The sequence below is a fragment of the Stigmatopora argus genome, chromosome 10, assembly GCF_051989625.1.
Source record: "Stigmatopora argus isolate UIUO_Sarg chromosome 10, RoL_Sarg_1.0, whole genome shotgun sequence".
Taxonomy (NCBI): Eukaryota; Metazoa; Chordata; class Actinopteri; order Syngnathiformes; family Syngnathidae; genus Stigmatopora; species Stigmatopora argus.
In genome coordinates, this window is record NC_135396.1 from 5101574 (window position 1) to 5123567 (window position 21994).

The window sequence follows — 21994 nt, forward strand, 5'->3', positions numbered from 1 at the left end:
TCTGTAAAAATAAGACTGGACAAAAATTAGTCCAAGGTTTTTATTGAATGCAATACAGCTGGAATCTCATTATCCCAATTTGAATTAAATAGAACATGGAACAATGGTTATGTGATTGAAATTTCCCCCATAAACGCTCACACATGAAAAAAAAACAAAAACGAAAACAAGACAAATATTTTTATTGTGAATGAACTTGAAAGCAACAGCAAAATAAACATTTTCACAGTGTGAATGTCAACTTTTTGTTTAATTTTGTTATATCCTATGGAACCTTTCATTGGACGGTAACTTTTCCCACTTCCCGCTAGAATTGACGTTTAAACGTCATTGGAATTGACGTAAATAGTTGGAATTGGCGTACATACGCGTCATTGTAATTGATGCACATATTCCTCTTGGTCTTTGGAATTGACGGACGAGTCCGTCACGGGAATTGACGGACATATTAGGAATTGACGAACACTCGTCTGTCACTGAAATTGATGCGGATATCTGCCTTTGGCATTGACGGACATAGACGTCGTTGGAATTGACGCATAATATCCATCTTTGTATTTGACGGAAATAGTCCTCATTGGAATTGAAGAAACAAATTCCGAAAAATCCGTCTTTGGGAATAAAACTCATCAGTCCATTCCGCATAATTCAGTCCAATGGGAATTGAGCCAAAGCTTCCCAATGGACAATACAAAGCGTCCACGTTCAGATGCTTCTTTCTTCCCTTCACAGTAAATATACAAAACATGGACGACATCCTAAAAAAAAAAACAAGCGGAAGTTGGCGTTCAGCCGTGACTTCCCAGAATCTCGTCCAGGTTGATGTCTTTCATCCAATCGTCGTTCCCCGAACCCGCCTTGAGCAGCGAGTCGATGAAGTCCGAATCGGCGTTAATCCCCGGGACCGTGTTGTCTCCCTCGGGCAGGAAGTCGAAGGTCAGCTGGTTGGCGCCGCCGTCTCCCGTCGTTGCCCGCTTGGGAGGTCCCGGCGGTCTCGGCGGATACCGCGTCTCCGGCGCGTGAGCTCGGCGCCCGGGCCAGTGGGCCAAGGGGTTCCCTCGCACGTCGGGGCCCGGGAATCCAGTCTCGTCCGGCATCGACGCCGTTCGGCTAGGATCCGGGAAGCGTCCAGTGGGTTCGAAGCGGCGGTCCGACGAACCGGGCTCGTTAGAGGCGGAAAGCAAGCAGCACGCCGATGGGAGCTCTTTCTCCGAGATGGACGACCGCGTTGGATTTGCACCTGAAAGGAAGAAAAGGAAACGGATGATGAGCGGTCTACGCCGGGTGTTTTTTTGTTTTTGAGTCAGCCCACCTGGGAAGACGCTTCTTCGGTAATCTGGCGGCAGCCTCGTTAAGTGACGGCTGAACTCATCTTGGGACGAGTCTTTGTCCTGTTTTGACAAGCAAATCCAGGGTGAAAATGTGCAGGGAAAAATTAATTATAACTTTGGAATTTGCAAAAAAAAATGTTCAAAAATGCTCCTAACATAACTTTACAATAAAGTTTATGTGTATATATAAAAATCTTACCGAGGTGTTGCCAACTCCATGAGCTTGGTTTAGTTGTCTTTGCAAGACGGGGGATTTGACGGGAGCCGTTGGCTGATGGACGGCCACTAGGGGTCGCGCCTCACCCAGGTTTGCATTAACGGCCGGCCTTGGTCCACCCTGATGTCAACACATGACCTTAATATCAGTTCAAGTCCCCAAAATGTACAGATTATTCGCCACGAGTTTTCTTCAAATGGAGGCTAAGTTATGTGATTTCTTTGAAAACGTGACATTTTTGATGGAGGACCAAAGCTGCCAAAAAACTGAATGAATTGACATCACTTTAGCTCTTAACTTAAGACAACCAGATGGACAACTATCATTCTTTTTAGGTCGCAGGGACAAAAAGTGAAAAAGTTGATGAGTGACTTTAAAAAAATATTCTCACGTGTTTCTATTTTCAACTTTTTTCCTTTCCTGTCACCTTCTGAGACCGATGATTTCCCAAAGACCATACTCATATATTTTTTTAAACTAAAACTAAATTTCTGCAACTCTAAACTATTAACTCACAAAATTATCTCTCCCAGTTTGAAATGAGACATCTATTATTGTCATTGGCAGGCGATGGGTTAAGAAAGACTAATTTTTAATACTAATGTTGCTGTCATCTGTATTTTTTTTATAGAAATGAAACAAAAAAGAAGGCGTGTTGTTTTGTCGACACAAAGGTCGCTCGGGCTTCTTTTACTGCTATTTCCGGTAGATTTGGTCAATCATGTCAAAAATAATGAAGTGGTTCTTTTGCCTTTTGACTTTGGTGCGGGCAGCGTGGGTTCGAATTCCACTGGGTGGCGGTGTGATTGTGAATGTGAATGGTTGTCTGTCACTAAGTGTGCCCTATGAGTGACTGGCAACCGGCCTTTTGCTGGAAATCAGGTGGGATAGGCTGACAAGGACAAGCGGCAAAAATCAATGAAAGGATTGTTTTGACAACATTGTGCTTTTTTTTTACATAATAGTGAAGGTTATTTGAGAGTGAGCAAGACATGACACACCTTGCATTTCCTTGCAAGAGCGTGTCTTCCCGGACAAGATGACTCCAATAGGACATGGAAGGTATGAGTAAGGAAGGGGCGGGGCTTAGCTGGGTTTGCTACCTGGGCACGGTTTAAATGTAAAATGATGTGCAGAGCTATAATATAGCGATTGCGTGTGAGGGGCCCACAGAACTATTGTATGTATTGTGAGAAATATTGCATTAGATACCTTTTTTTTTTTTTACATATTTTGATTTATTGTATTTACTCACATATAAGCCGTTCCCTCGATTTAGTCATCATTTTTTTTGTCCGACAAATGCGGCTTATATGCGAGTAAATACGGTAGATTTCAGAGCGACAGCCTCACCTGGTGATGTTGGCTCATTTTGTAGGACAACGCTCCTGCATAAGCCGGACCCTCGATTCGGTCATCATTTTTTTTGTCCGACAAATGCGGCTTATATGCGAGTAAATACGGTAGATTTCAGAGCGACAGCCTCACCTGATGATGTTGGCTCATTTTGTAGCGCAACGCTCCTGCGTGCAGGAGAGTTGACGACGATGGCGCGTGCTGAAGATGGTGGAAATGCGTCGGTGGAAGTCGAGGGTTGTTCTGGTTCTGTCCGTCATGAGGCGAAAGCCGCAGCCGGTGGTTGTCGCTTTTGTTACCCGTCATTAGGGGCAACACGTGGCCCGAGGACGGTGGCGCCTTGGGGCTGAAGTGCAAGGCGGGCTTGGCGCTTAGCGGCTTCATTTCTACACGATGGACACCGTTCGAATTGAAGATGCAGCTGTTGGCGCCTCTGCCCTGCTGGGGGATTCTCGGCCGAGCCCCCTTGTCTTGGAAGGTGGGGGAGCCCCACCCGGGAGGCCCGTCGGCCGGCGCTTGGCGGTGGTGGTGGTGGTGGTGGTGGAGGAGCGAGCCGGGTTGATGCTGGTTGGCCGCCATCTGCTTCAGCTGCTCGGCGTGGGAGATCTCCGGCCAGCAGGGGAGGGACCCCGCCGCGGGGGAGGCGGTTAACGCGAAAGATGGCCCCGCCGAAGGCGGCCGGAGTTGCGGCGGGGCACCCTGTACCCCGGCGTAATCCGGCGACCGTTCCAATTTAATGGGTCGACCCAAATCCAGACAGAAGCCGTCTTCCTGCTTCAGCATCTTCTCAAAGTCCAGGTCGTCGAGCGGCGGCACCGACTTGGTCAACTCGTCGAAAAGGTCTTGCAGATCCGGGTCGATGTGGCCGCCGCCCTCGTCCTTGAAGTCATAGGTGGCATCGGCGTGCGAGCGGCCGCACGACGACTGCAGCTCCGTGGGCTCCTTCTTCATCTCCTTCAGGGTCGCGGTGAAGACGTCCGGCATCGCAAAGGTTTTCCTTGGAGGTTGCGATTGGGGGGCGTGCCTTAAGGCGCCGTCGCACAGGCCTAGACCTGCCCCCCCATTGCCCACCTCCAGCCGGACGCGCTTGAAGTCGGACCCAGAGAAGGCGCAGGAGAGAGAGTTCTGCTTGGGGGCGTGGCCTTCCAACTTTCTCCTCAAAGAACCTTGAAGCTGAAAATAATGGGGGAAAAAAACAACAACTTTAATATACTAATATCGGCATGGAAAATGAATGGGTGGAGATTATTATACTTTTAAATATCGGTGGAATTCACTTTTCACTGTATTTAAAAATAGTATGACTCCCAATTTTTATGTCGGTATGATACGATAAGATGCAATAAACATTGCATTAAAAAAACTGTATTGTATTACATTTTTATGACCAGGAAATTTTGGGTTCTTTCGAAGGCTAGCGAAATCGCTCCATTTTAATAATAATGTCGTTGAACAGGATGTTTTCGGTGGAGCTCAACGTTTGAATTTTGGATGTTTTGTCACCATTGAAACAGTTAATCATGCAAAGAAGCACCCTGGCCTTGAGTCATCTCTGTAAAACGGGTGCCAGCTGGCGGGAAGGTCTCCAAACTGGTTCCCACAGTGAAAAAAAAACCACACACATACACACACACACACCCAGCCGGCCGGCACGGCAACGGCGGTACTTTCGACTTCCATGCCGGTGCGCTCCATCAGATAACATTAGTCTTGATGATATGGCCGCTGGGTAAACACTTTCTCCTGGTGCTGTTATTGTGTCGCTATGGCAACAAATACTGTATATTCAAGCAGGAAATATGAAGCATCCGCATTCCGGTGCGAATAACGAGTAGAGGGAGGCTTTTAATGTATGCAAATGAGCCTGGCGGACAAAGAACCCCCCTTGTGCCCACCCACGTGATATCGGGAGTGGATACGATATGATATAAAGCGGAGCTTAATTGGGCATTCATTGAACTGTGTTGTACACCCAAAACTATGCTAATGAGAGAAACTGCTCATGTTTCAGTAGCCTCTGTTGTACATTCAAGTATATACAACTGGCACCCCCCACGCCGCCTATCTAACAGCAGATAATCCCCCTCACGAGCGCTGGCCTCAAATCCTCATGATAGATATGCGAGTCATCTGAAAATAGATTTTTTGATTAACATTTAATGAGCTCGGGAAGCGCCGAATCCATCTAGCTTTCAGCGCAGTCGGGTCAGATGACAAAACTGACGTATATGTCGGATTTTGAGTGGATGCAATTTAAAGGTGGGATGGAATGCGACTGAAAGTGACTTTAAAATTATTTAGTAAAGCTTTTTTTGGTCACTAATCAACCACAATGGGCAGCAATTTTTTTGTAGTATGCCATCTTTCTGGTTTCTTGTTGTTGCAAGGCCATTTTGTCATTCTGTACGGTGTTCGTGAAGTACTAAGTGCATATTCCGAATGCTTAGCAAAAAGAAAAAAGCACAAATTCAAATGGCCACAATATGAAACGCTTAGCAAAAGAAAACCAAGAATGCAAATTGGCCAAAGCATGAATACAAATAGCCGCAACACGAATACAAATATTCCAAAAACAAATGCGAATTTTGTATTTTTCGGACTATAAATTGCACCTGAGTATAAGTCACAGTAGGCATGTGTTAACATAGCAGTTTTTCAAATACCACCCAAAAAAAAAGGATGACCCAAGAAGTGGACTGAATTCAACGGAATTAGACATTAGGACTAAAACAGTATACCAAAATGTAAATTCTTATTCTTATAAGTTTCTTTAACTTACGTTTTCAAGCTCTGCACACATTTTTTCTTATTAGAATTTTTATTCTTCCAATGACAAATAATAGACAATCATTTCAACTCAACATACATTTGCCCTACTCATTCTTGTAAATTAGATGGCAGCACGCACCTAATACGTAGTAGCTTGCAATTTGCTATTAGAAGAATAAGAGTTCCGAGATTTGAAAAAATCTGATATTTAATCATATACTTAATAGTGCCTTTTGTTGAATTGTTTTTATGTTATTTATTCCTGAATGTGCTGCGCAAATCTCCGCCAGGCCAGAACTGACGTGTCAGGTCGGCCAATCCGGACTGACATTGAGTGAATGGGAACCGGGATGACACCACTCAGGCCTTGGGGTGCCATCTGTCCGAGTGTTTGTTTAGACTTAAAGGACAACCTGGAAAACATGGAGTCTGCTAAACTCACAATCTGCCACTGACGACAATAGACGTCCACTCTCTTTGAACCAGGAGGGGCTTGCATCAATGAATTGATCGTCACTGTCAATGGCAGCCAATCGTTAGTACTCATGTTTGCTTTAAAAAAAAAAATCACTATCCTTTCATGTCAGGTACGGGTCTCCTCCGACAAAACGGCCACGTGTTTCGAGGGGTCCACCGCGGGTTCACGCTGTGCTTTTGTGCTAATCAGGGCCCTGCCGAGGTGGGCTACTTCTGGCCTCATCAGCACTTTGCATCCCCGCACGCTTCCTGACACACTTATCTCGCATGAAGAGAAGGATGAGCGAAAAAGTTCATATACAGGGAAAAAAAAAAGAGCGGTGAGAGGAAGCCTCAGGGAAATGGAAAGAGACGATAAGAGCGGCTTTGAAGAAAAATCTCGCATTATATTTACCCAAGGCAGATTTTTGGTGCATAAAATACTCACGCGGAGAAACATCCAATATTAGTTTCCATTATCCCAAGGCGTGAGATTAGAAATGATCATATTTTCGGACTGTGAAACGCTACTTTGTTCTCTCCCTTTACATCTTGAAGAGTGGGTTTTTTACAAATGTATTTTTACAAGTGAACTAGATTCATACTTTCTTGATGCTGTTAACGGTCGTATAATTCCTTTTGGGAAGAAATTTCAATAATTCCTAAAGCTCCGTTTGAGTGAAGGCGAGTTACTTTTAGTTACAGACTGAGAGAAGATCATTGGTACCAAAATATAAGAAATTAAGGCCAAAGAGATATATTTTAAAACAATAATATCCATAGTTTCCTAAGTTAAGGCTCTCGGTTGCTAGTGCTGACAAAGCTAGGCGCGTCAGATAGAGTAAAGAAAATCGAAAAGAATCTTGTTTTCGCTTCAAGTCCGAGCCGGTAAGAAGGAACCGCCGGCACAACTGTCGCGGGGCATCAAACGGAGTTTGCCGAGCGCTCCTGACGTCGCTGTCGCCTCTCGTTTGGGTCGCTCGCGAAACCTTGATGCGACATTTTGGGAAAGGCAGCGTGGAGCTGATAGCCCTGACAGTGAATGATCATGTTTCACTGCCAAATCGGACGATTTCCGCCAACCCTCCCGGTTCAAATTTGACGTCTATCACTGTCATTTTCATCCAAGGTGTTAAGAAGGAGAACTAAATTTTGAATTAACATCAAAACGGCATCAAATCCCAGCAGAGACCTTAAAAAGGCATCTGTCACACAACAAGAACAGTCTCCGCCCCCGGCCTTGCCACAGGAAAATAAGGCCCGTGTTAAGCGGGTGGGAAGCAAAAGAATCCCCTTCCTGTTTTCAAAGACGACTCCTAAAGCACACAGAGACTGTTTCCTGCTTGCCCGTCCCACATCTTTACACATCTGGCTCGCCGCGCAGCTGCGTGGCGACGCTAGCCAAACAAGGCTACGAATACCTCGCGTGATGTTTACGCTTCCTCACTGACATTTCCCTGTCCATATTGCAATTTTTTACGCTGAAATGATCTTTAAGTGTTCCATTTGCAAGCCGGGATACGGAAAGCTCTTTAGCATCCATTTGACGTCCCATGGGGAAGACGGGCTGAGTGCTTATTGGCGTGCTAATGTTCACGCTGGTGCTTTTAAACCAACCAGACATTAACAGTGTTTTTTTTTATCTCCTATTGGTTGGGTATGGAAAATTACAAAGGAAAAATCTCACACAATGTTTTGGGCCATTTGTGAATGCATTTTTATGTTGATGATAGCAAGCTGTCCAGGCCCTGAGGGAGCAAAGCACACCCAAACCAAGATGTTGAACAGTTATGATTGGTTGTATATGTTGACTTTCTCCTCCAATTTTCCATCCCAAACATCTCAAAAACTGTTTTGTTGCTCTTCTCTGCCATTTGACGTCTCTTGATAAAAGTTTGATGTTGTATTTCGGCCTCTGGGAAATATCAGGCGCATAATAAATAAGGTCAAATATTTCCCTAATCCCCTGTCGTTGTCGACCCCGTTACCGGCACGACTGTGCAAAAAAAACACTAAAACGACTTTCCCTCGCTCGCTCTTTCCGCGTTATGAGAATTTTTCTGCTGGCATGCTTTAACAAAAACTCCCCACAACGTTTGTAGTCAGTCAGTCATTGGAGTACTAGTAGTATTATTTTTTAAAAAGAAAAATGTCAAGGATTGGCTGACCCCAACAGAGGTCGGCAGTCTCCTCCCGGACTTTGCTGTCTGTCCACCAAAACTCACAAACTAACAAGTCCATGCCTGCAGGCTACAGCTAAAGCTATGTGTCTATGCTGACATCTGTCACTACAGCAAGTCAAAAAGTCAACAGGGAAATCTCCAAATACCATCAGCAAACTAACAGCTTTTGAACCATGTCAACACATATTGAACACTATTAAATCCATTTCAGAAGGATAAATACATACTACATCTAAATTAAGCAATTGACTTTTTAGAGTCAATGCCTCCAACAAGCCTCTTGTCTGGTTATCTAGTATGGAACACCACTATTGGATAGAGGGAACATTGGTTACGAGGCTAGCAACCAGAGCTGCCAGCATTTAACCTTAAAAGTAACGGCTTTAATAAACCGTCATGTAAATGTATTACAAGAATGTGAAGGCGCAAGCGGGAAGCCGTCCAAAAGTTGCAGCTGGCTTTCGCATCCCCCGAATGGGTGGCGCACGCTTCCCATCCCTGCTGAAGGGGATTTCGTGGCTCAGCTGGCGTTGGTGATGCCAGCTGTTTTCGCCTCACGCTCGCTGTGACTGCTTTGGGCGAAACACGTGAGGCCTTGGTAATCATTCAATCTATTTGGATTGGGAGGGCTGGCTCTTTCCAGTCCAAAAGGATCAGACATTCAACGGCGGAGGTCTCAAAATCAGGCCATAGTAGACAAGAATTATATCATATTCATTGGAGCCACTTGAGGGCAGCGTACCCTCCCAAATCAATACAAGCAAACACAGTACTTTCAAAACAAACCATGACAATTTGATTAATCGAAGTTGAAGCTTTTTCTCATCTACTGACTCGATTTAATCAATTATTATTTGTATATACATCACTATTATGAAGTGAAGAAGGTAAGATTCCACTACGGCGTTAAGAAAGGGACGCCTTTGTTGCCGGATGTGAAAAAAAAAATCCAGTGGACTCTAAAAAAAGCCCAGGAAGGAAACTGGGGGTGGAGCGGAGTGCATGGCACTGATGCTGGAAAAAAAGGAGTGAGAAAGGAATGTTCTCTCTGGTGTAATAAAGCCGGCTCGCGCTCTTGTCGTCAGTTGAAAAACAAGCGCCATCACACTTTGTCCCCCAAATAAGAGGAACGTTAAGAGAGGCCCACATATTAAAAATGGATGCTGAAACGGCAGTTGTGTAAACGAAGCGGCCGTCCCTTGGCAGAGTACAAGTGAGGAACAAGTGAAGCCGTGTTCCTCTTTTGGATGCTGGTTCCGTCAAAGTGTTGCTTTATGTAAAATTGGTCTGGCTGTGCCCAAAAAACTGGGTCAATTTCAAAATGTATGCTAGTAGAGGTGTCAGAAAAGGCCAATTTGCGCCGTGAAAATATGTCGTGCACGTCAACTTTATGTTCAAAGATAAAATAAAATTCACTTTAAATGTCTGGAGAGTTCATTGAAAGATTGAGGGCAACAGAAATGAGAATTTAGTTTGAAGAAATGTACTATTTATGGTAAAATGTAAACAGTTTTTCCCCCTTCTTAATTTAAAACATGAATACATTCAAAATAAATGGACAATCTTCGAGAATATTTCCTTCTTCAAATTCAAAATAAATAGATTGGACAGCTATCGCCGTCAATATTACTGAATCCCGATCATTGACTTCTAGTGAAAATGGATGGCTTCCATGCACGTGAACTCTGACAGGGGGTGGGGAGCTGAAAATGGGAGCCTGGGAAATTGTGCAGCCCTGAGAAATATCCTGCACTTGAAATGTAAACATGTCTGAACTCTGCACCAACAGAAGTGGCGCCCCTCCACCACCCCCATCTTTTTTTCCCACTCGTTGCGGGGGCTTGCTGATGACATCAGGAGGCCACTTTCGAATTTTTAATGACGCCGTGGGGAAAATGGGGGTGTTTTTTTGGCCACGATTGTTCCGACTCGGCCGCAATTGACAATGCTTGGACAGTTGCGGGCGTTTTTACTGTACAAATTTAAAGGAAAATATATTAATCTATCTATTCATTTCTTAATTTATTCAGGTCTAACATGTAACATATTTATTTTATACGACTTTTGTTGTTTCATATTTTAAAGTCATGTTCAGCATTTTATCCACAGTTGGTTTCAAATGGTTTGACTTAATGAAATAGTAATGAGAATAATGAAATACATGCTGTATTTTAAACAGTAAAAATAGATTTGTATTTAGTAGTTTTGTTATCCTTAAACTTAAAAAAATCTGTAATGTTTTCAACGATTCAAATTTTTACTAAATGGCATTTTACCCCCCAAAAAATCACCATCTTGTGAAACTGAATAAAAACGTAAATCTGAGCCTTTCTAGAAACGCTGAGTTGGCCAATTGGACCTGTTTACTCTCACACGGTGTGAGAACATTCCAAGATAAACACGCCAGCTTGGACTTTTGCGACGTCAACGTGGCCGCTGACGTTCCGCAAAAACGACCAACACCTGCATGTGTTTTGCACCTGAAAGCGCAGCTTCCCACGGGGCTACAATAACAACCCCCCCTCCCTCGGCTATTCTTTGCATATGGTCTCAGTATATTCTGAATTCCAATGTGTAATGAATTTAACGCTGTATGTTAAGGGAAAAACACTTCATTATTGCTAACTAACACAGACTTCTACCTAAGCAACCAAATTCAAAGCATTGCCATATTTTCGACCTCCTTGACATTTGACAAACCTTTAAATGAACAACCACCGAATGACCGTTCCTTCCTCCCTACCAGTCAACGTGGCTGGGTCACAATGTTCCCTCTAAGCTGCGCGCATGCGCAATTGCGCACTACTCTCGTCTTCTCTGCGCACAGTAAATCATATGGAGCGCACAAAATAAAATCCCAATTTTTTTTTTTGCTGTGAGGCCGACGCGCGAACCACTCATCCGCCGAGCCGCCCATTCATAGATATTAATCATTACATTTTATTATTACTAAATCATTTATGTGTAGTAGACATACACCTGCTACTGGTGTGTGCCCATAACGAGCAATGATGATGTTGCTCACACCGGTACTAAGTGTGCTCAGGGAAGTTGTCTTTCTGCCCAGACAAACAAAAAATTAGAGGGAACATTGCTGGGTCGTCTAACGCAACAACGGCATCCGACGATAGAACGTTACTAGCATTATCGTCTCACATTAGCCTTTTCAACGGCTGTTTTTTTACACCTGAACGCCGTGTCCCAGATAAGACGTCGGCGTTCCTTGAAGACGGAGAAGCGGCGCCGTATTCTTTTTGCGCCGGCTTCAAAGACCGGCGCAGACATCCCATAGGCTGCTGAATAAAACATAAGCGCAGTCGCCATGGGGCGTTTTGTGTGTAAAAATGGAGGGAAAGTAGGACTGGTGGCGACAAGCTACAATAGAAAACGATAAACGACTTTTGATGTATCGCCCGAGCTGGCCGACAGCAAGGCTGGAAAATTCCAAGGGTCACGTTGGCGTCATATCAGATCATTTTTTATATGCGCAATGTCATTTAAGGAGGATAATGGACCTTATGTAAAAATTAGAATGGTACGATACGATTCATATGCAAATGTTGAGGGTTTGAAATATGGCTCGCCTTCACAGATGATTCCAATTCACAGCTGCCTTTCAGACCAGCTACTCCACTTTATTTATTTTTAAAAGGGATGACGTCGATAATAGATTCTTTTGGTGTAATTACCCCGGCCAGTAAGTGAAACTGTTATGTATTTGTATCCGTGTGGTTTTTGGTTGGGATCACTCAAGAACTAATAAAAGGGTTATTATCAATGTTGGAGGATATGTTTGTAAGATGAAACGGAAGAGGTGATGGGTCAAAGGTCACAGAGGTGAGAAAAGAAATTTTGGCAGATTTGTGTATTTAACAGGGCAGGTGATGGGATTACAAGGTAAAGGGTCAAAGGTCGCAGAGTTTGAAAATCGGTGAATGCTTTGACTCTGGAAAAACTCGAAATGAAGTCAGAAATACTTGATGAAAATGAAGAATTAAAAAAAATTAAACATTTAAAAGCTGAAAAATAAAAGAAACAAAAAACTTAAGTCACAAAGACATGAAAAAAAATCCATGCATCGACAGGCGAGAGAGAAAAAGTGAGTCTCTCTCTAACGCATGTGTCAAAGTGGAGGCCCAGGGGCCAAATCTGGCCCGCCGCATCATTTTGTGTGGTCCGGGAAAGTAAATCATGAGTGCCGACTTTCTGTTTTAGGATCAAATTAAAATGAAGAGTATAGATGTATATTAAATTTCCTGATTTTCTCCCTTTTAAATCAATAATTGTAATTTTTTAATCATTTTTTTCTGTGTTTTTAGTTCAAAAATAATTTTATAAAATCTAAAAATATATATAAAAAGCTAAAATAAACATTGTTTTAGATCAATAAAAAACTGAATATTCAGGGCTTTTAATCCACTTCTTTTAATCCATTTATTATAAATAATCTAAATATTATATCTAAAATGGTCCGGCCCACATGAAATCAAGTTGACATTAACGCGGCCCGCGAACCAACCCGAGTCTGACATCCCTGCTCTAAAGGCTAGTCTTGTATCCATAAACATCTCCAGATCCCGTGACTAAATACGATTACACCACCATAACACTACTTAAACCCTTTGGGGCAGGAAAGTCTCTTTTTTCATCATGCATTTGATGAAAATGTCGATTATTACGTATCGTAGCGCATAGGTCAAGCTCCTCTGAATGTTAATGGTGGGTGTGCAAGAGCAACAATCAGCAGGATTTTGCCCAGCTAAGTTTTTTCAAATGCCTGATATCATCATCATCACATACATACACACACACACAAGCACATACACACACACACACACTCGCACAAAAACGCTGATTACTACCCAATTGAGAACTTCATTTCATGGGTCATTGAGCTAGCACACGGAATCAATTCCGACACATCCTGCAGCAACCACAGTAAACACACAAAAAGCTCTGCTGAAAACATACACTCATAAATTGAACTGCTATCCAGTGAATATTAATATGACACACTGGGAGTTATTAAACAACGTTGTTTTGGTTTAAGCGCGTGCCTCCATCACAATTTGGAATCGGCACTAATCCGAAATTGAGGCAAGAGATTAACGGAGGCAGCGTGGATGTGGTCATTCTAATCCCATCGGGAGTCTCTTTGTTTAAATTTCAGTGTCAATGGCGGGTAGAAACGTCCAATTCACTTTGATTGCGACTCTAAATTGATTGGACGTCTATCTTCGTCAATGGATATGACCTATAAATGATGATTAGATTAGATGAGATATAAAATAATTCTCACTTGTTTGGAATTTGGCGGTGGCGAGAAGAGCAAGATGCAAAAGCATGATGGGAAATCCCTTCACAGCGCCTTCCCCGCGCTTCTCAAATTCCCTCTCGAAGAATATCCTTTGTTAATCTGCTCTCAACCGGTGCCGCCACTCCCCCACAATCCTTTGCACTCGCCGAACAACTCCAGTGTGAACAGTCAATACTTGTATAGCCCCCAAAAAGCCTACAATCTATTTGTATTTTATTTTTTATGTTAATAAACTAGATATGAGATTCCCCTGCCCTGAAATCATGTTATAAGCTTCAATTTGGCATTTTTGCGTGTTCATTTTCACTTTTAACATGTTAAATTTGGAGTTTTGGTGTTAAAACAAAATAGATTTGATGATGATATACTTTATCATTTTACTGTGATGAATTTCAATGTAGTTTCACTCTGAACATGAAAAATTAGGCATTATAAAGTGAAATGTTTTACTTTAAACGTGGTAAATTTGCGGTTTGATGTGACGAGCATTCTCACACCACGCCACACAGGAAGGTCTGAAACCACCAGGAATTGAACCCTCGACCACAGAGCTTTGCGTCAGACATGCTAAAAACTTTGACATCCGGGCCTCCAGAACCAAAAAAATACATTAAAGTATTCCTAAAATTGTGAACAACAGACTAACTAAGCACCTTCTAATGATAATATTAGCTTTTTGGAAAATTAAAGCTTAAAAAAAAACAACACAGCAAGTTGCTGATAAATTGACAAAAGACACGAGTTTTAGTTGATGCCAAACTAATGAAAAAGTGGGACTTATAGTCCGGTAAATACGGTACTGCTACAACAATGTCGACAAGTGTTGTTGCTCCTTTGCTTCCATCGCCACCCGGGTTGTTAAAAACATTAAGCTGCACAACACGCACGCCAGCGGCTCATTTCCTGCTTGCTCGTGCATCTTTTGCTGTGCTCATCAATTTAACGCAGGCACAACATGGTAATGATGTTGCCTGACCTCGTTTAGTGCAAACGCGACGGGATGGCGATGTTCCTCAAAGCTCAACGACACCGTTGTTGCGCGCCAGCTAAAGCGTGGCGCGTTGGCGGTAAATGGTCGTCATTGGGAAAACACGGATTGTTTGTTTTTCTGAGCTGACATCTGGGAGTTTGTTTTTAAAACTTTTAATATCCTTTATGGCAGTGGCTCTCCATTTCAGCTCCCCTGGCGCCAACTTGGATGCAATAAATGGTGTTGTCATTTAAAAAAAAAAGAATGTAGAAGCGATAAATAATAGGGATGTCCCCTATGGAAATCGGGTCTTCTCACAGAGGATTGGAATCGGGTAAAAAATTATAATTTATTCGTTAACATTTTTACGTAAGAACTCATTTGCGGAAAAAAAATGTCCAATCCATTTTGACTGGCAGGGGCGAATGAACGCCAGTCATTACAAATGAAACGGATTTCATCGAAACGGTTTGATTCGCCATTTACAGGAAAATTGGATTTGACGTCTATGGCTGTCAAAGGCAGTGAAACATGATCACTCAATCACTCTGCATATTCTCTACCTCGGTCACAGTCTGCAGAAGTTCCCCATCTTGTGGAAGACTTCCTGTGTGTGGTTCCAGTTTTTGTCCAACTTTACGTTTTTTGAGTCTGTATCCGTTTTTGCTACCGCAACCAAAATGACGCCGTTCAAGTGGCAGCCGGTGGCGGTAGCTCCGTCCACTCTTGCTCGTTTTGTGTTTTTGCTGCTTTTCTGTCTTAATGATTTGATTTGGTGATTCTTAATGATCCCATTTATTTTGATTTGCTTTGTACTTTGTGCTTTTGCTTTGTTGTTCTGCGGCCTTTGCGACTGTACTGTCCAACTTACAACTATGCCTTTTCTTGCTACTGTCACAATGAAATTTCCCAAATATGGGATGAATAAAGTTATCCAATCCAATCCAATTTTACAATTGAAATTTGAATTTCATTGAATTAGATTCATTCGCCCGTCCCAGTCAAAATAAATTGGATGTCTAGCGCCCTCAATGGGGACCAGTAAACCCCCCCCCCCCAAAAAAAGGGTCCGGCCCACATGAGCTCTGGGTGGCATAAATGTGGCCCGCGAACCAGAGTGAGTCTGACACCCTTGACTTACACGTCAATAGATTTAATCGTGTTGCATTGAGATACGAGTGTTTTGAGTTGCGAGTGGACAGTGGGAACTCGTCCAACTTGTGTCACGAGCCTCAAGTTGGGTCTCGGAGGGATAAACGTCGAAAATGACAAGTGAACCGCTTCGTAGTATATGCCGGAGTGACTCACCGCTATACGCGTGGACATCTTATGGTCCCCCTCGGCGCCCCGCTGCTCCCCGTTGGTCCCCCTGACGCCGTAGTCCGGAGGCGGCTGCGGATGCGGATGCGGCTGTGCCGCAGCCCCGCGGCCGCTCTTGCCCTTGCGCGTGCCCGGTCCCGGTCCCTGCTGCACGACGTTGAGTAGATGTAGGGTACTCTCGTGCTCCCGGTCCGAGCTCTCGGCCTGGCCGCGGCGGTAGCGGTCCTCGCAGGTGGAGTGGTGCCGCCTGCACAGCTCGATCCGGGCGCGGAGACGCTCCACGATGGCGCTGTGGAGCTGCGGCATCGACGAGCCCCTGGTGGCCGCCGACGGGGCGCCGTGGGCGGCCGCCGAGCCCATGCCGACCGCCAGCATTGGAGCGAAGGCGCCGGCGGCCGACTGAGCCGGAGTCGCCTCTCCCATCCGGGGTGAGGTCGGCTTCGGTGGGGAAATCGCTCTGCTAAGATCCCATGTGGTTAAAAAATAGACATGCACCTACAAATAAAAATACTATTAAATAAAAAAATAAGACCAAAGTGCCTCGAAAGTGCGATAAAGACTCACAGGAAAAGAGCCCAAAAAGTCAGGCGATCAATTGCCGTCCTCCCAGACGCCAAATTTCATTAAAATGAATTAATCCATACTCTGATCGAATTCATTCGTAAGTGACATCATTTCCACGCGCCGTCACGTCACCCCAAAACGTGTCGGGGCGAAAGTGCGAAGTGGGGGAGAAAAAAAGACGGCATATCTACTCGTGGGGGTTTCTTGTTCTTCTCGGTTGCTTGGCGTGTCCGTCCTTTGAGCTCCTTCTCAAACAGTCCATTGACAAGGAGCCGTGTGAGTCGTGCGCGTGCGTGAGCCAACAGAGGGCTTCATTGTGCTGAGCCTTCCTGCCAGTTTTTTTTCGACGCGCGCACATGAGGAAGTGGCTGTAAGCGATCTGTCGCCGTCTGGTGGACATATTGGATAACGCGTCAATTTGTTATGTTTGACAACATGGATTTTTTTGGGGCAATGATCATGTTTCAGTGCCATTAACGGTGAAATTGAACTTGCGTATAAATGCGAAATTACTTAATAAAAATCCAAATTATGAATGTGAAATTACTTAATAAAAATCAAAATTAGATTAAGTAAAAAAATGTTAATAAATATAACCTTCCCAGCATACAATTAAAACTATTAAACATTTGCAATCAAGTAATACTAAGAGACATATTCAATATTCTTTTTTTTCTTCTGAAAATGCAGAGCACAAAACAGCAATTAGAAAAATTAGACATCAAGTTTAACACATCACCCCAAAAATGTAACAAAAATCTGATCGCCGATCAATCGATTGATTGGGAATCTATTGGACATACAACACCGTCAATGGCAGCCAGTGAATTCATTTATGGAATAATATTCAAACTGTTAGCTGTTGAAAATTGTAGTACGTCAGAATGGCAAAAGAAAAATCTGGTTGGTCAAATCACATTGACCGGTAGCTAATGAGTCATCTAACTCATTTATTTTCAGTTACAAACGTATCATTAATAAAAGTGGAATTTGGAGAATCGAGTGGGTTGTCATCAAAATTGTACATTTTTGCCAAAGACTGACTGGTAGGTAACTTGTGCAAAAAAAAGCACAAATGTTGCTTTCCGCACCTTCAAGACGCCAAATGGACAAACCCTTGCATGCAAGTCAATGTTCAAAGAATTCTGGCAGCAAAACCATGTCAATTTATTTTACATCCACATTTGAATGATACACCAATAACAAAGTGAGCTGCGCGACACTTGGCTTTTCTCCTATTGCGTCGCACCATTTTGACATGACCCCTTACCGGACACTTCAATAGGCACACCCACTTGTGTGTTCCATGCAAAATAAATGACTTAAAACCTGAATTTAAAAAAGTATTAGTATTCCTGACTAAAGTATTATTTTCAATTTGAATGACTTCATGGCTTTTGAACCTGGAATTTACACCAATACGGCATCTGTCTCACTATGACAATGATGTATAGCAGAGCCGTTTTTTGCTATGGACAATGTGGGCAGCCGTGCATGGTGCAATCTATGTGGGGGCACCCCAAGAAATATCCAGGATTACCTTTGTGTATAGTGACAAGCTGGGTGCACCTAATAAAGCGACAGGCATCTGCAGAGAGAGACACACTCTGACAAGGGGCAGACAATAAATTAATAAATTAACAAACACACAACATAGGAGTGGCCTGCAAACGCTTTTACAGTAGTAGCCATACCAGTGGTTGAAAAGACAACAATCAGAAACATCATCATCATTAAATACAGTACAAAGTACTCCCCGCCGTCATGACGTCACACGCTAGCACGATCACAATCTAACACGACACGCGAGGGATACACGCACACATACGCACGGCTCGTCTGCTGGATCATAATTTACATCACGGTGGCAGCCATTTTGTCCTCCTTCAGTCTGTTTTTTTTTCCCCCTGCCCGCCTGTCCACTTTCTTTTCAACTTTAGAAGAATATGAGAAACAATCAAATGGAATTTAAAAATAAAAAATACACTGTAAGAAATCCATAGAGCTTCATTTGGTCTCCATCCCTGATTGGAGTATTACCAAACACTGGCAAAAACTTGGACTTTTCCCTGAAGGCGGCAAAAAAGACCTTTTAAAGGCAAATCAATGCTACGCAATTAAGGCAATTAAAAAAAATGCACACCGTGACTTTAAGAGCGGCGCTCCCATGGTACGGCGGCGTCTTGGTAAAGTCAGTGCAGGCCCCCCCCCCCAGATGATTTCTTGGACTCGCCTCTGAGCGATGGGCTTTGGCTCGAAATTAAAAGTGAGGTGACAAGCTCGTACCCGCAAACACGCTGACGGTAGAACCTCTAAAGTTCTTGTACTACTTGGAAATGGAAAAAATCTTCCTGAAATGGTCAAAGTACATATTGTAAAACGGATTGTTGTGTGGTTTTAAAAGGCCAAGGTATACAGTGAAACCCCAGATATTTGTAGTTCGCTATGCCCTTATTTACATGTTTTTCCTGACCGATTTGCTAAAAAAAATCCTTTATATTGCCTGAGATGAGAACAAAGGAAAGTAGTACAGTAATACCTCATTTATCGCAGTTTATAGGTTCCAAGACTTGTCGCAATGGATGAATAACCACGATGTTGGGACAGTGTTTTTATGATGTCTATTTAATATTATTTGGATTCTCAGAGGTAGACACTGCCCCTTAGTGACTGGTGAAACACTTTGTAATTGTGACTTGGCTTTTTTCCCCCAATTTCATGTTTGTATTATTGTTCCTACACTACAAACTTTTCATAAATATTTGGCGGATCCAAGCCACGATGCGGTGAGTCCGCGATAGTCAAGCCACGAAGTAGCGAGGTATTACCGTTACTACGTTGACATAGTAGATTTCGCCTGAGAGACATCAGTCAGCTTCTATTTTTAAAGTTACTCTTGCGAAATGACTTTGAAATGCCAGTTTTTGGATTGTGATTGTGATCTATATACGGTTTGAATATTTTTTTTTTAAAGAGGGGTAATTTCTTGCAGGTTTTTTGATGTCCCTGAAAGGAAACAACATTTAGCATGGCCATCTATTTAAAAAAAAAAGCATTCTCAGATAAGATATTTGTTCCATTGATGGAAAAAAAATCTCTTTCCTGGCAGAGAACAGGCATAGACATTGTAAATTATGGCTTCTTAGTGGTCCAAACAATCCAAACCCCGACAAAAGACATGTCACAGGTACCCAGTGTCAAGACTTGACCCCCTTGGCGGGCTCGGTAGACTGGCGCACATCGGTCCACTCTTGCATGGTGTTCTGGAGGGCCTGCGTTTTCTCCTTGTCCACCAGAACATAGTCCACTTTCTCGTCGGATGTTACCGACGACGTCGACGGCTGCCAGGTGAGGAAAAACACAAAAGTTTTCGACGTGCTCTTACCGGCCGAGATGAAATAGCCGTTTACCTTTCTGTGCGCACATGGCGAGCCGGGCTGGAAGTCCAGCGCCAGGTAGTCCACGTTGCCGCTCTTGCGAAGGGCCGGACTGCTGGTGCCGCTAACGGCCGGCGAGGTAGACGCTGGGTTGTGCTGTTGGTAAAATGGCCGCGGTTATGGCACGCCTGGATTTTACTGTTTGAATTATACGCACTCACCATGGCCACGTAGTTCTCCTCGCTGTCTGCGGAATCGGTGCTGGTGATGCTTTGCGTGGAGATGGGACGACAACGCTGCGACGACATGGAGTTCGGGGCGGGCCTGTGGCAAAGTGCACGGGCGGAGAGGCTGTTATCAAACTGTTCTTGGGTAGAGATACATTAACGTATAGATCTTGACATTTCATTGATTCCTGATGTCATGGAAAGAAATGGTCAAAACTTGTTCTTTGTCTTTATTCCTAAAATTCTAGACCAGGGGTGTCAGACTCGGGTTGGTTCGCGGGCCGCGTTAACGTCAACTCGATTTCATGTGGGCCGGACCATTTTAGATAAACTTAGATAGATTAAATAAATGGATTAAAAGAACTGGATTAAAAGCCCTGAATATTCAGTTTTTTATAGATCTAAAACAATGTTTATTCTAGCTTGTTTTATATATATTTTTAGATTTTAGAAAATGATTTTTGAACTAAAAACATAGAAAAAAATGATTAAAAAAATACAATTATTGATTTAAAAGGGGGAAAATCAGGAAATTTAATATACATCTATACTCTTCATTTTACTTTGATCTTAAAACAGAAAGTTGGCACTCATGATTTACTTTCCCGGGCCACACAAAATGATGCGGCGGGCCAGATTTGGCCCCCGGGCCGCCAATTTGACACATGTGGTCTAGACCCTGACTCTTGGAAGTCTTAACCAGTCTTGGTTTTGACTCTTAAAAGTCTTGATCTTGACTTGATCTCTGTGATTTCAAATATCAAGTAATGTCTTGGTATTCATGTTGATTCCGCAGTCTTGATCTTAACTGGTAAAATTATAGACATTGATTTCTCTTCTCGAATTAGGTCTCTGTCTTAACTCCCAAATCTTCATTTTGGTTCCTAAAATTCTCAAGAATAAATCTCAGTGATTCCTGATTATATTTGTATGTGTTTGAGACTCACACGGGCCGAGTCCAGGACATGGTGACCGGGCTCTTGAATGGCAGTTCGTCAATGAAGCCGTTGTTTTTCAGATCCAGAGGTGTTGGCTTGGCTGTGGTAAACAAAGGTACTCTGTCAATACAATTTTCTGTTATACTTGCCATTTTGGACCAACGATTAAACTCATTGGAGGCCATTGACGAGGACAGATGTCCAGTCCATTTGAACCAGAAGTCTCTGGCCAAGATAGAACAATTATTAAACGTTGATGTGACTTACACTTCCTGTTAGGCTTCAGATTCCGATTGATGGGCGGCGGCGTGACGTCGCTGAGGCGTCCGGGGCGTTGGCAAAGCGAAGCGCTGCTCCCTTTTCGGGTAGGCAGCGTGGCCGAGAATCCTGGGAAGTCAAAGTGATGCGGGCCGGGGCTCATAGGGATATACACGTTCTTGGGACTGTCCGCCTGGGCCGCGCTGAGCGGCGACGACCCCGGATTCATTGGCACGTAGTTGTCGTCCGAGTTGCCACTGTCCGAGCGGGTCAGGGAAGTTCGGGTTCTCTGTCGACAGTCACAGGTGGTGTAACTTGGGATTGTTTTATACATGTAAAACACTGTTGATAAAGATTGGGGAACTGGGCTTTGGCTACATGCGATTTCACTCACCAAATATGAGCTGAAGCCGTCATTGACCGATTCGACAGACTGACCCGAGTTGCTGAAATGGATAGGACGGTGATGGCTGCTGGTTTCGAACGAGGAGCCTGTGAGTACCAAGAACATTATTTACATTATTTAAGATCAAATGGATTAGTCCGATATACAGTTCTTGCAATTTTCAACAGGAATTGTGAAATTCAAGGCTTATTAATACCTATAGAACAGACTAACATGGCAATAATATTGAAATTACACAGCCAACTGAGAGAATTTGACGCAATTAAACACAATTTAAAACAAATTTCAGGTGATCAGCTGAAAAA

The 21994-nt window shown here is 43.5% G+C and overlaps 2 protein-coding genes across 3 annotated transcripts in view; both read right to left on the minus strand.

The window, feature by feature from the left end:
* Nucleotides 1-163: 163 nt before the first annotated feature.
* maml2 (mastermind like transcriptional coactivator 2) lies at nucleotides 164-16820 on the minus strand. Its single transcript, XM_077611618.1, has 6 exons — nucleotides 16484-16820; nucleotides 15908-16414; nucleotides 3037-4077; nucleotides 1531-1668; nucleotides 1313-1391; nucleotides 164-1240 (listed from the first exon to the last, which is right to left on the minus strand). The coding sequence occupies exons 2-6, from the start codon at nucleotides 16340-16342 to the stop codon at nucleotides 789-791; spliced, it is 2145 nt and encodes a 714-aa protein (XP_077467744.1). The 5' UTR covers nucleotides 16343-16414; nucleotides 16484-16820; the 3' UTR covers nucleotides 164-788.
* An 806-nt stretch (nucleotides 16821-17626) lies between these two features.
* gab2 (GRB2-associated binding protein 2) overlaps nucleotides 17627-21994 on the minus strand; it is a 35796-nt gene continuing 31428 nt past the window's right edge. For both annotated transcript variants that reach the window (XM_077611588.1, XM_077611589.1), the window contains 6 exons: nucleotides 21678-21775; nucleotides 21293-21572; nucleotides 21035-21125; nucleotides 20082-20184; nucleotides 19894-20016; nucleotides 17627-19824 (listed from right to left, as the gene is read on the minus strand). In XM_077611588.1, coding sequence (XP_077467714.1) covers nucleotides 19681-19824; nucleotides 19894-20016; nucleotides 20082-20184; nucleotides 21035-21125; nucleotides 21293-21572; nucleotides 21678-21775 — 839 coding nt within the window. In that variant the 3' untranslated portion in view covers nucleotides 17627-19680. The remainder of the gene's footprint in view (nucleotides 19825-19893; nucleotides 20017-20081; nucleotides 20185-21034; nucleotides 21126-21292; nucleotides 21573-21677; nucleotides 21776-21994) is intronic.

What these genes read in the sequence shown, in the direction of transcription:
- maml2 (XM_077611618.1), bottom strand. Translation starts at nt 16,342, where the DNA reads ATGGGAGAGGCGACTCCGGCTCAGTCGGCCGCCGGCGCCTTCGCTCCA. An exon ending in AGATGTCCACGCGTATAGCG is followed by an intron (nt 4,078 to 15,907) that starts GTGAGTCACTCC and finishes CATTATTTTCAG; the next exon opens with CTTCAAGGTTCTTTGAGGAG. An exon ending in ATGGAGTTGGCAACACCTCG is followed by an intron (nt 1,392 to 1,530) that starts GTAAGATTTTTA and finishes TTGTCAAAACAG; the next exon opens with GACAAAGACTCGTCCCAAGA.